At 48.5% G+C, this 12,137-nt stretch overlaps 1 protein-coding gene and 1 long non-coding RNA gene across 6 annotated transcripts in view; both read right to left on the bottom strand.

Moving 5' to 3' along the window:
* Positions 1-10,843, bottom strand: part of TMEM269 (transmembrane protein 269) — a 35,164-nt gene extending 24,321 nt beyond the window's left edge. The window contains exons 1-4 of one of the 5 annotated variants that reach the window (XM_075060363.1): positions 10,730-10,797; positions 8,063-8,133; positions 1,885-1,984; positions 954-1,070 (exon numbers count right to left, since the gene is read on the bottom strand). Coding sequence is in view for 1 of the 5 variants with exons in the window: in XM_032802744.2 (XP_032658635.1) it covers positions 8,063-8,087 (25 nt within the window). In the remaining 4 variants the exon portion in view is untranslated. Of the gene's footprint in view, positions 1-953; positions 1,071-1,884; positions 1,985-8,062; positions 8,134-10,729 lie in introns of all 5 variants that reach the window. The other 4 variants (XM_032802748.2, XM_032802746.2, XM_032802749.2 and 1 more) reach the window with 4 other exon arrangements.
* Positions 1-12,137, bottom strand: part of LOC142045874 (uncharacterized) — a 230,983-nt gene that overhangs the window by 176,428 nt on the left and 42,418 nt on the right. The window lies entirely within an intron of this gene.

Genomic DNA, 12,137 nt, shown 5'->3' with positions numbered 1-12,137 from the left:
CCATCAAAACTGATAATTCACTAGACGTACAAGACAGACCTTGCGCGCGTATATTACGCCAATGGAGTTCGACAGCGTGACAGAGAATGGACTCCAAGTGTAAGTTTTAAAATTGTTTGTCCTCTTCCTCCTCTCCCATTCCCTGGAGTCAATACAAGTTTTGCCATTGACTTTAATGGAACTGGACTGGGCCCTTAAGTTATAGGACTTGATTCTCATCTCACCCCAGCTGCACACAAGTCTAACTTACATTGACTGCAGTAGTGTCACTCAGTCATTCTGGTTTAAGTAAGAGCAAACACCAAAAGTAACTCCACTGACGTCAGGTTATAGTGCTGTAAAACAGATGAAAGTGAGAGAAGAATCAGGCCCATAGATTTAACTTCTTTCAGCCATGTCACAAAATAGGGACAGACATTTAGTTGAAATCCTTACTCCAAACTCCCCTTTGATTAGATTCTAGCTCAGTTTTGCCAGTGTAGATCCAGAGTAACTCTGACAGGATTACTTGTCATTTTGAATTTACATCAGGCGAATGAGATCCGAATCCAGTCCATTAACGTCAATTGTCAGAATAAGGGCTGATGGATATGGCCCACAGAAGTGTATTTTTGAAATATCAGCCCATCCCCTGAGAGTTAAAACTTAGTTCTTCTGAAGAGCCCTGTCAAGTTAATGAAAACTCCTGGCCCAATATGAACTGTGGGGTTACTAACCACCTCAGAGTTGCTGCAGACGGGAATCCTCCCCAGCAGAAATCTTGGATTTTAACAATCAGTGAAAACAGAGAAAAGCAGCAACAAAAAGATTAGAATCTTGATACCCAACGATGCTTTTGGCATCACAATGGCCGGCTGCTAGCATCAGCAGTAACAGAACATGGAGAAAGGGTGCTCAAAGGGTTTACAAAAAAAAAACAAAAAAAACCAAGTATGAAATTGGCATTTCTTTACCTTTCTGTTGTAAAAAAGGGATTATCCACTGGCCTCCAGTAAGGCAAGTTTGTTCCACTTTTGAGCAGTGTCTTTCACAATAACCTGTGTACACTTCACTTGCATCAACTGTGATTACTTGGGGGAAGGAGGTTAAAACATTCAACCAATGAGTGTTAACTATCAACATCCCACTCCCATGTCCACGGGTCCTGATTCTCCTATCGCATCAATGAGACTCCATTCAGCAATGTTTCCCCAGTGTGACAGGAGGATCAGGCTCAGTGTATCTGGCGTGGTGTGAGGTAGTCTAGCCTCCCCACACTTAAGGCACAATCCGGCTCCCATTGAAGTCAGTGAGTCTTTCCAATGGAGGCCGGATCAGGTCCTCATGCCACATGGGCCTCTCCTGTGGAGGTCAACAGGTGTTCTCAGCATAGGCCAAAGCAGGCTGGGCTCCTGCAACTTCCCTCTAATTGTTTATATCCATGTGTGGAATGAATTTTGTTATGTGCACCAATATGGAGGTGATGTGTGGTGGGGTTGGGGCCGAGGGGTTCAGAGTGTGGGAGGGGGCTCAGGGCTGGGGCAGGGCGTTGGGGTGAGGGGGGGCAAGGGCTCTGGCTGGGGGGTGCAGACTCTTGGGAAGGGCCAGAGATGAGTGGTTTGGGGTACAGAAGGGGGCTCAAGGTTGGGGCAGAGGGTTTGGGTGCAGGGGTGAGGGCTCCAGCTGGGGGTGTGGGCTCTGGGTGGGGCCAGGGATGAGGAGTTTGGGGTGCAGGCTCCCCTGGGGCTGAGGCCAGGGCCAGAGGACTCCCCCCAGCCCTCTCCCCACCAGCAGCAGCTCCAGGGGGAGAGGTCACAGTGCCTCTCCCTGCTGACAGCAGCTCCAGGGCCAGGGGAGAGGCCCACAGCATCCCTGCATACCCCAACTTGCTCCCCTCCCCCTTACCTCTCTCCTCTCCAGGCCCTTGTGGCTGTGCACCTGTGTGGCACTTTATAGCCTGCTGTGCGGCCACGCAGCTTACAGGGAACTCTGGGCTCCTGTATTTCTGAATACAGAACACCATTGCTAGAGATATGACAATGCCTGTTTCTTGGAGCATTTCCAAGCCAATGAGCTCATTATACATGAATTGTCCCAAGAAAGATCAAGAAGGCAAATCCTCACTAAGTCATCCGGGTTGCAAACGACACAATACCTAATCTCTACCCTTCTACAGAGAAAATCTTCCTGTGGAAATACCACTAAAAATATTCCTCTCTCTGAGTTTCTAATCTTGAATTAAAAAAATCCCAAAATGTTAGATCAGCAAAATGATATTAAAAATGCTCGGGGAAACCTTGGTGAATCTGAAGAAAAATTCTTTTCGTCTCCATCCAGCTAACACTGATTAGTGCCAAGAAAGTGTCTGAAAAGGGAGCAGGGGCTCTTTGTGCACATACACGTAGTACTATGCAAGTGACTGGCTTATTTTAACTGGGACATGTTTTAACATGGCTTTAAAAATCGTTGCTTTTTGTGGCTTCCTGCAGGGACAGCTAGACAGAGAGCAAATGTGCCTCTTTGTATAAACTGAAAACAAAGATGGCCAAGTTCAGATGATCCACAGTGGAAGAGTCAGAAAGATGTTTAAAACAATAAAACAGTTCTAGGACAGGTTTAGATCGTATTCAAATTCAATGTAAATCTAGCAGGAGGCACTCTTCTGGCTGAAATGAATTAGTTATTTCTCATAATTAACACATTGGCATATTGACAAGGAAGTGACGAGATAATGCAGGGTTTCCCCCAAGATTTTAGGTAAAGATGTGGACAGGTTCCCAGATGTCTGATTATGCAACCCCAAATGTCCAGCAGAGCATAAGTGGCTCTCTGTGGAGTTAGTTTAGAACCGGTTAAGAGGGGAACAAGGGCTTTAAGGAACAGAGATGAATGGGAGGAGTTGGTGCAGAAAATGATGCCACCAACCCCTCCTTAGAGCTTAGGGGAAACCCTGCATAGGAAGAGGAGGGTGGGGAAGGCTCTAGAAGGTTTTCCAGGGTCCCTGCTGGGCATGCACAAAGTGGTGCCATTGAGCAGGGGAGACAAATGCAAGGTCAATTCTAAGAGCATGCAGTTTCACCTGCCAGGAAGCCATTGTGGCCCAGACTCTCAGGTGATGTATACAGGTGTAGCTCCAATGACTTTGTGCCAATTGGCACCGGCTGAGATCCTGGCCCCACAGGTGGTAGTTTTATAGTCTATGAATGATTGGTGACCTATCTCACTTACAGGTTCAGACACAAAGTATGCCTGTTCAGGTGACACACACATCCCTTACTGGTCCCCTTTACTAGCTCAGTGGTTTGAGCATTAGCCTGCTAAACCCACAGTTGTGAGTTCAATCCTTGAGGGCCCCATTTGGGGATTGGTCCTGCTTTGAGCAGGGGGTTGGACTAGATGATCTCTTGAGGTCCCTTCCAATCCTAATAATCTATGATTCTATGACTTCTCCACTAGGTAAGAGGGAATCTGAGTGACTTGCAAAGGAATAGGGGAACTCTGTCTCACAGGTAAGCGGCAGGAGATTTTGCTTCTTGGAATAATGTTGCTGCAGTACATTCCTATGAAAATTAAGTGGTGAACTGATATTTTTGTCTCCAATGAAGCAACTGTTTGTGCTACCAACCCAGAAGGGCCATCCTGCACGTTAGGGACCTACCAGATTCTTGATCACCACCTTGTACTTGAAAAGAGTCATCTAGGTTTCAAAACATGAGGTTTTTTTATGGAAGCATCAGAGCTTTATGACAGCTGGCATGGGCTGATGCAAAGGCTGAGTCTACGAACCCCTAGAAACTGTGGTCAGACTAAATAAAAGTAACTCCTCCCACCAATCTAGAGAGCTAAACTCAGACAAGCCAGCATGCTTAGATGCTATGATCAATACAGTTAATCCCATTAAAAGGGATATCAAGGTTGTAGATCCAAAGAGCTAACCTGTATTTGCAAAAGCCTACACAATTCACTGACAGCTCCATGCTCAAATGTTATTTTCTCAGATAAGAAAAAAAACTCATGCAAGTCACTCAGCAGTCATGCATGCAAGTTTGAGAGAACATAATTCTGATACGGGAATTTCAGCATCAAGCTCCCAAAGGGTGATTAAGCAGCAAGAAGAAAAATAGGACTTAAAAACCTCAGTGTCCTTTTAAAGGACAGATTTGCAGTAAAATTGTCCTTCATCGCACTGCAACTAGTTTTGTATGACTTCAATTAGCTCAGTCCACCAAGCAAAAGCCTTTCAGCAAAGTTACCTTTAAAATACGAACGTGCTTCCCCCTCTCTCACCTGTTCACGAAAGCATGAAAGGTGCTGTTTACAATGCAAGTTATCAATTTCCAGCCACAATTAAAAGAGACACATCGCACCTCTGTTCTCCAATAATACAGTGGCAAGGTGACAATAGCTTAAATTTTCATTCCCTGCCTGCATCATCATCCCCAAGGACCTGCCTCTTCACTGTCTTACATCCTGCACAGTCATTTACACCTGTGCAAATGGGTGGAAAACACTAAATTTCTCACTCACATAAACTAGTGTTAATCAGCAGTAACGCCAATGAAGTTAATGGCATTACACTAGCTTTTCACCACTTCAAGTGCAATCAGAAACAGTTTCACAGGATTTAAACACACTATCTCTAACTCCGTTGTTCATGCTGGTGTGAATGGGTCAAAATTGAGAGAGACTGTATATTCCTCTACGTTCTAGAGCAAGGTCCCCTGATTTCTCTGGGACACCAATGCCAAAAAGTAGAAATTCTGAAGCAGCTTCAGGAAAATCTTATGTAAATGAAAAAAGCCTTTAAAAGAAACCATATGAAAATGCTTCACACAATCACTACGATAGCTCCTGCATTATTTATATCTACATCAAAATGAATTTGTTTTACACTCCCACAACATTTGCAATGCACTGTGAAATGCACTGTGTATCGGCAACTCAACTGCAGTGCAGAAGATGTCAGGGAGAAGCTGAGGTTTTGGCATTGGCTGAACATATTAGCTGAATTAACCTGCTAGAGTGAAAGAGTTAACAGCAAGAGCATCTGAATTTTCATCATCAGCCATTTATAGTCAACATGCCACTGACATGAATGGGGCTAGTCACCATCTCTCAGATGATGTTCCCGGCTGGCTGCATAATCAGCAAGACGATTCTGCATTGATGTAGGCTCAGTTCACACCTAGAAAGCTATCTGGCAAACATGGGGCTAACACTTTTCAAAAACCGAAATACACTTCTGTGGCACAGGACAGATTCTGGGACACTGTCAAATAGACCTATTGAGACTGGGAAGACACCAAAGCCTGATTCTGATCTCACTTATCCTGGTTTTATACCATCATCATGCCATCAACTTCAAGTGGAGTTTGCCCTGATTGACATCACTACCAGAGAGAACACAGTCTGGGCTCAAGGTCACAAGAATGGTTCAGGACACATTTCAAAATTACATCCTAGGCACACAGGCCAGCACGGCTGTATTGCTCTCATGTAATCCTTCTGCAGCGGGGTGGGGAATTTCACTCATGATTAATTTCAGACGGCAGGTATAACCTGATGCTGGTATCTTAACCCAATGGAGAAACTGCTGCTCTGAGAGACTGTGAATGCTAATCTCATGCTCCAAATCCAATTTCAGTCATTCTGCAAGCAAGCAAAACCGGAATTACATTTTTTAAAGAAATTTAAACCCCTCTCTATTCAAATCTTAAAGACAGTGTTTTGCATGACTCAGCTACATCAAATGTATTCCTTGGCTGTGAGAGGGAAGTATTTAAAAGAGGATCCAATTCCTGTTTCCCAATGCAATCACCTCTCTAGTTCAAAGCAGACTGAACCCAACGCTTACCAACTGCACAGGAGTACACAATTGCTAGTTCAAGCGGACTGCAGTCTGCTTTAGGCTAGCAGGGGAAAAAAGGATAGTAGGACAGAAGCAGTTATCACATGAGCCAGCTGGATTCTCTCATAAGAAGCACACAGCAGCCTCTCTCTTTGTATATCTCCAGTCCAATGACTGTGAAAAAAAGAAAACACTCAGACATTTAAAAACTAGCAAAATCATGCAATCCTGATACTGCAGGGCCCATTCAAGAAGAATTTCAAAGTAAAAATGCTCCCTTGGCCACAGACTGTGTTTTAGGGGAGCTGGAAAAATGCTAATTCAGAACCTGTGTTTTCCTACTGTTTCCTCATTATGTGGAGGGCAGTATATCATGCACAGGGAACTGCGATCTCAGAAGGTAACTGTACTGGGGGAGCTGTCTGGGAATTAGTAGTTACACAATCATTCAAATCAGATTGTTAAAGTTCAGAAATAAAGACGGGTCATGCCCAGGAATGGTGGTGTGAAAAACCTTCTAGAACAGAGACACGGGAGAGCAGCAAGGAAGGAGAACGCTCAGACCTACGTTAAAACAACAACAAACAAACCAACCTCCAGCAATACCAAGGAAGGAATTTTATGGACATCACAGAATCACACACATTAATGTTAAAAATTACAGACCAAATTCTGCCTTTGGATGCGTATGCACAGCTCCTAATGACTTCACTCAGAGTCGCATGCACCCACCCATTGCAGGACGTAATTATTTGGCTCCTTGGTCAGCCTATTACAAACTGAGACAGAAAAGGCCCTGGTCCACGAGCCATTCAATTCCATGGGAAGACTCATGGATTCCACCAGGGCCTCAAGCTCACGAACAGTGTCAGGCTTCACTTTCAATCTCCAGGCTTTGTTCCTTGTCAAACCAACATTTACATTGCATTTGTGTGGGGGTGGGGGATTTTAATACACACACACACACACGTTAAAGTGACACTGTGACCCCAGCAGGCCAGGCTGGCCCAAGTGTTAAATGATTATGTTTAATATTTTAAGCTCTTTGAGGCACAGATCATGTCTTCCTATAGGTTTGTACATTAAGTGCAATGAAGTCTTCTGCTCTTGGGATGAAAGGAGCCTTTGGATGCTACCACCATTAATAAGAGGTCAAGTTTTATTTTTTCCATGAAGTACTGAAAAGAAGGGGAATGACTTTTGGCTGAATTTATCTTTTTACACCTTGTCTCAGTTGTACCAGAGTAAAAAAACCCCAAAGCCAGTGGATTATTAATCAATCACAAGTCATTATTAAATCTTACAGCTACATGTTGTGTAGTTCTTTGTGTGGCTAAGCCTGGTGGGCCACGTTGGAGCCCAAGGACTGGCTGGCGGGGGGAGAGGGGAACTGAAGTCACCAGGAACAGGCAGGAAGAAAGGGTTTGGAAAGCAGGCCATGGTGACTCTGTTCTGTGCTCCTTTCCTCTATCAACAGTCCCTCCACAAGCATCCACAGGGCTGGGGCTCTGCGGAGTGCGATGGGATGTGCTGGGACCAGATGCTCCACGTTAAGCTGGTGGATTCTGAGAAGAATTCCAGCTTCCCCTTCACCTTCAATTCCTTGTCTAGGGCAGTATGGGCTGAACGTGTGGGAGGTGCAGAGACAGTGGCAGAATGGTTTCTGCAGGATCGGGGAATGAGGAGCTCTGGGACCACTGTCTGCCTAGGCCACAGTCCCAGGATCTGTGGAGTTGCAGTCTGGTAGCTCTGCAGGATTTCAGGCTACAACTCCTTCCCTCAGCTCAAACTGCAATCAAAGCCAGAAAAAGGGTCCCACTAAGAAAGGCAACACAACTTGTCAAGAATGACCAGAAGTGGGTGAAAAGTTTTGAAATTCTAACCCCAAAACAAGTGATGCGCAGGGGGCACACAAAACCGTTCAGATTCCCCTCATTTTCCAGCCAGCTGCAAGAACTACTGGACAAGCTTCATTGTTGTCGTCTTTGTAGTTTGTGGTCTAAAATGAAATCTTCTTTTCTCCGCCCGCTCTAATCTATACACTAACACACCTCTGGCAACTAAACATCTTTGCATGATAAATGGAACATTTGCTCCATGCTTACTCTCTGGTTCCCAAGTTGTATGGATGCTGGTTGGTTGGTTTGTTTGTGTTTTCAGTGAAAAAAGAGTCGGATCAGTAGATCAGTATGCAAAAAGGAGTAAGACATGCTCAAAGTGTTAAGAAGTACTCACCAGAAGGGGGCGACACCATCCACATCTTTGCTGAATTATTATGGGATACTGCACTCTTCTACTACTGAAGACTAATAAAAACATTTATAGAGAGGTTAGATCGTGCGCACAGCATCTAGTTATCATTGCCCAAATTGCTCATCTCAGTTACCAAATAGGTATTATAAAAAGGCCAATTAACTGGGGAAGGCTCTGCCAGCATCTAAATACAACCACTTGGTGTGTGACTTGTTACCAAAGAAAACAAAAAACACCTTCATGAAGTGCCATTGTACCAAATACCCAGGCTTCCCTAGGGACTGGAAGTACAAAAGCTACAAGCCAGAGATGGGCACAGCCTTTGGAACTACACAGCTAAGCATTTCTGCTTACTTGTACAACACTCATTGCCAGCAGGACAAAGCTTGCTTCACATTGTTAAATAAACCATGCTAGACTCCAGATCAGCTGACAGACGCAGGCTCAACTAGCAAATAGATTGATTGCTTTCCTGTCTCCCGTGAAAGCCCCCATCCCTGTGCTTCGGGTAGGAGCATTTGGTTCTGGAACCCAGCTAGCTGAGTTGGGGGTTTAAATCCCACTGATATTCAGTGGCAGCAGAATCCCTAACCCAGCCTCCAGTAGGCTCAGAATGAAACTTCCTAGGACTGATCCGGGGACAATTCCACAGGGTATTACAGTAATTTCTGTCCTGTGAAAGGAAGATTAGTGCTTGTGCAATTTTGAGATCAAACTTGCCTATACAAGAGAATCCCTGAGATCTGAAAGACAATTTACTAAGCTTAGAAACATACTGTAAAAGAAAAGAAAAAAAAACCTTCCCTCTTACTGAGAAAGCCTTTACAGAAACTGTTACTCTTACTGTATCTATATGTTAATTAAGCGGCATAGATGAACTAAAAATGATTTTGCTATAAGGCCTTGTTCAAAAAACAAGGTTTAAGCCTGAAGAAAAAAGTTTACCCTCTGCTGGATCCAGTTACACTTCCTTGCAGTCGGAGACTTCCCTGGTATTTACACCCTGCAGAGCATTGCATTTCTGAAATCCCAGAGTTCATCAGAGACTGCTCTGAGGTTTCGGAAGTGCAACGTTATTCTAGAGCATGGAAATAGGGAAGTTTTAAAGTGCAAGGATGAGTGAATTGAGGGACATTAAGATAATCTGGGTGAGGCAGCAGGGCCCAAGGGTGATGGGGAGCCCAGGGAGGCAGCAGGGACCAAGGAGGATGGGTGGGGAGCCCGGGGGAACAGTGGGGATTGGAAGGAGGGTGGGGAGGCATCAGAAGCCAGGGTGATCGGGGGATGGGGGAGGGACTGGGGGAGGCAGTGGGTGCAGGGGAGACAGCAGAGACAAGGGCAATGGGAAAGGGGGAACTTGCAGCAGGCGGCTAAGTCTCCACACACAGGGATCTGGAAAAGTGGTGTGGAGAAGGGGTGAATGTTAGGGGAGGACAGACTGCACATGTGACAGCTTGTCAAAAGTTTAGAGGGAAAGGGAAGGTCTGGGCTGGAGTTTGGGGATGGGAGGGGGCTCAGAAGGCTGGTGCAGTTCAGAGAAATCTTTGGAGCCACCCTCTGGGCTATTCTTATACACACATACACGCCATTTTTATGGGGGAAGGGGGTAGATTTTTAGCCACTAACTCCCTTTGAGCAGCTTAGTCCATCAGGGGAGCACCCCTTCCTTTGTGAGAGTCCCTCGCCAATCCAGTGCCCATGGCAAGAGACCCAGGAAGGAAAGGCCCTGCCTGTGAGGGGCCACAGTGATCAGTTTGCAAATCACCCAGCCAGCTCTTGGCTTTCTGCACTTGGGCCTGGGCGGCATGAGAAATCTCCCTGCCCCGGCAGGGAAAGGAGGCGCCTGGCTGTGCGCATCTTTCTGAGCTCCTCACCCGGGCCTGCCCCTCTTCTGCCGCTGTCTGCACGCGCAGCTCGGCAGAAAGACACAGGTTTCCTGCGGGGGACCCCCCGCTCCACGGGGAGCAATAAGCACGTGCCGCAGGCGGCTCTGGCTCGCCCCGCCAAGAAGGAATCCCGAGAAACCTGCCCAGCCGGGCTATGCAGATCTGCTACAGACACAGCAGCCCGGAGCCGTCCCAGGGAAAGGAGCGAGCTTTGGGGCCGCCCCCTGGGCCGGGTTCTCCGGTTCCCTGCGTGTAAATCCAGGGGGCGGCCCCAGAGCTCCCGGCGCGATACCGGTGTAAATCCGGTGACGGCAGAGCAGACTCTGGCCCTCGCTTTGCCTGCCAGCTTCCCGCGAGAGAACTTGGCCCGGGCTCGGCTCTGCGCTATGACCCATGCGGGTTCCGGGGCGGCCGCATGTGCTATTCCGCTTCCCGGGCTCCGGCGAGTTACTGCTCGACCCCAGAAGCGGAGTAGAACATACCGCCCCGGAACCTGCATGGGGCATAGCGATGCTCCTTCGGACGCAGCGAGAGGCTTTCCCCGCAGCTGCTCGGGCTCCGCGGGGGGGACTCGGGGCTGCGGCCGCCAGGGAGGGACAGGGGCTCGCCTCCCCAAGGGTGGCTCCCCCCGCCGCCCACACTTGCCCCTGTTGCATCATGTGCTGTCCACAAACACAGACGCATCCTCGCAACACCGCATCGAGCACCCAGGCATGTTACCGCTTTTAAAGCTGGGAACCCGAGGCACAGAGAAGTGACTTACCCAAATCAGTGGCAGAGCCACGATTCGAATTAAGCGTTTCGTTGCTCCCAGCTCTGTGCGACACCACCAGCCTGACGCACTTCTTTATTTTATAACCAATCCCCTTCTCATAAATGCCCTGAGTCATGGACCAGGGTGGGGCTAATTCGCAGGGCAGATTTTTTTGCGAAACACATTGGATTAGCGGGGTAGGAGGAGCGCTGGAGATAGCGGGAGAAGTGGTTGGACCAGGGTTTTACTGCCTTCCACAACGGGGCCGGTCCAAGGGGCTGGAGCTGCACAAGTGGGAAGATCCTGGGGCACTGAGACCGCAGGTATGTTTTCGCTACCCCTGCACCAGAGGCACGGCCCCAGCCCCGCCGCTACACTGGTGTCGTGTAGACACTCCAGGTTTTCCCATCGCTGCCCTAAACCCACGCACTCCAGACGCGGTGGCTCGATCAGTGGAAGAATCCTCCCATCCACCCAGCTGCATCCGCAGTGAGGGTTAGATCGGCCTCCTCCATTGAACAGGACTGAAGTTTGTTATAGCGCTGGGCGATGCTAGCACAGCCGAGGGTTTCCGTGCAGATTTCAGTTTGTGTCGGTTTAGGTGCAGTTTGGTGTTTGTGCCTGGCGCAGAGCAGGGAAAGTGGTCAAAGAAGCAAATCTTTTCCCTGCGAAATGGGCAAGACCTGTAATGCCTTGGTCAGTTCTGAAGATGCACAGAACAGTTTTGCAGCGCTGACAATTTTGTTGGGAGCTGGGGGGTGACGTCCCCAGGGGAACATAGTCGGAGGCCTAGATTAAACCCTTCAGAGGCCGTAGTGAGGAATAACTTGGCGCAAAGACATGGAGGGAGGTGGGGGCAAAGGCCCAGGCAGTTCTTGGGTTCCTGCAGCTAAGATGACTTGGGGGAACATGCTGTGCCTGAGGGTGCGAGGAAGGGGGAATAGGCTGTGGCTGAAGGAGCAATAGGCTGCTGCTAAGGGGGACCAAGGTGGCTGAGTGGGGCCCATGGGGGTCACGGGACAACAGGCTGAGTGTGGTGGGGCCTAGGGAGATGACAGGCTGCGGCTGGGTGGAGCGGGATCCAGGAGGGGGAGGAGGAGACAGGTTGCAGCCAGGGGGAGGCAGGGCTGGGGGGGATGATGTGGGGCAGGCTGCGGGGGTTGGAGTGATGGGGGCAGAATGGGGGGTGCAGGACAGGGGAGGCTGGGGGCAGGACTGGAGTGTAGAGTTGATAGGGGTGCGGGGCTAGCTGGGAGGGGGCAGGACTGGAGGTCTGGGGGTGATGCGGGCAAGCCGGGGGTGCAGGGCTCGTGGTTTGGGGGCATGGGGGAAAGACGGGGGGCAGGGCTCCCCAGCACGGGGGCTCGCAGACGCTGGGGAAGCTGGACAGCGCCCGCGGAGCCCCTGACCCGCCCAT

The sequence above is a fragment of the Chelonoidis abingdonii genome, chromosome 23 (genome assembly GCF_003597395.2).
Source record: "Chelonoidis abingdonii isolate Lonesome George chromosome 23, CheloAbing_2.0, whole genome shotgun sequence".
Classification (NCBI taxonomy): Eukaryota; Metazoa; Chordata; order Testudines; family Testudinidae; genus Chelonoidis; species Chelonoidis abingdonii.
The sequence above is the reverse complement of the archived record's forward strand: the minus strand, read 5'-3'. Positions and strand labels throughout refer to the sequence as shown.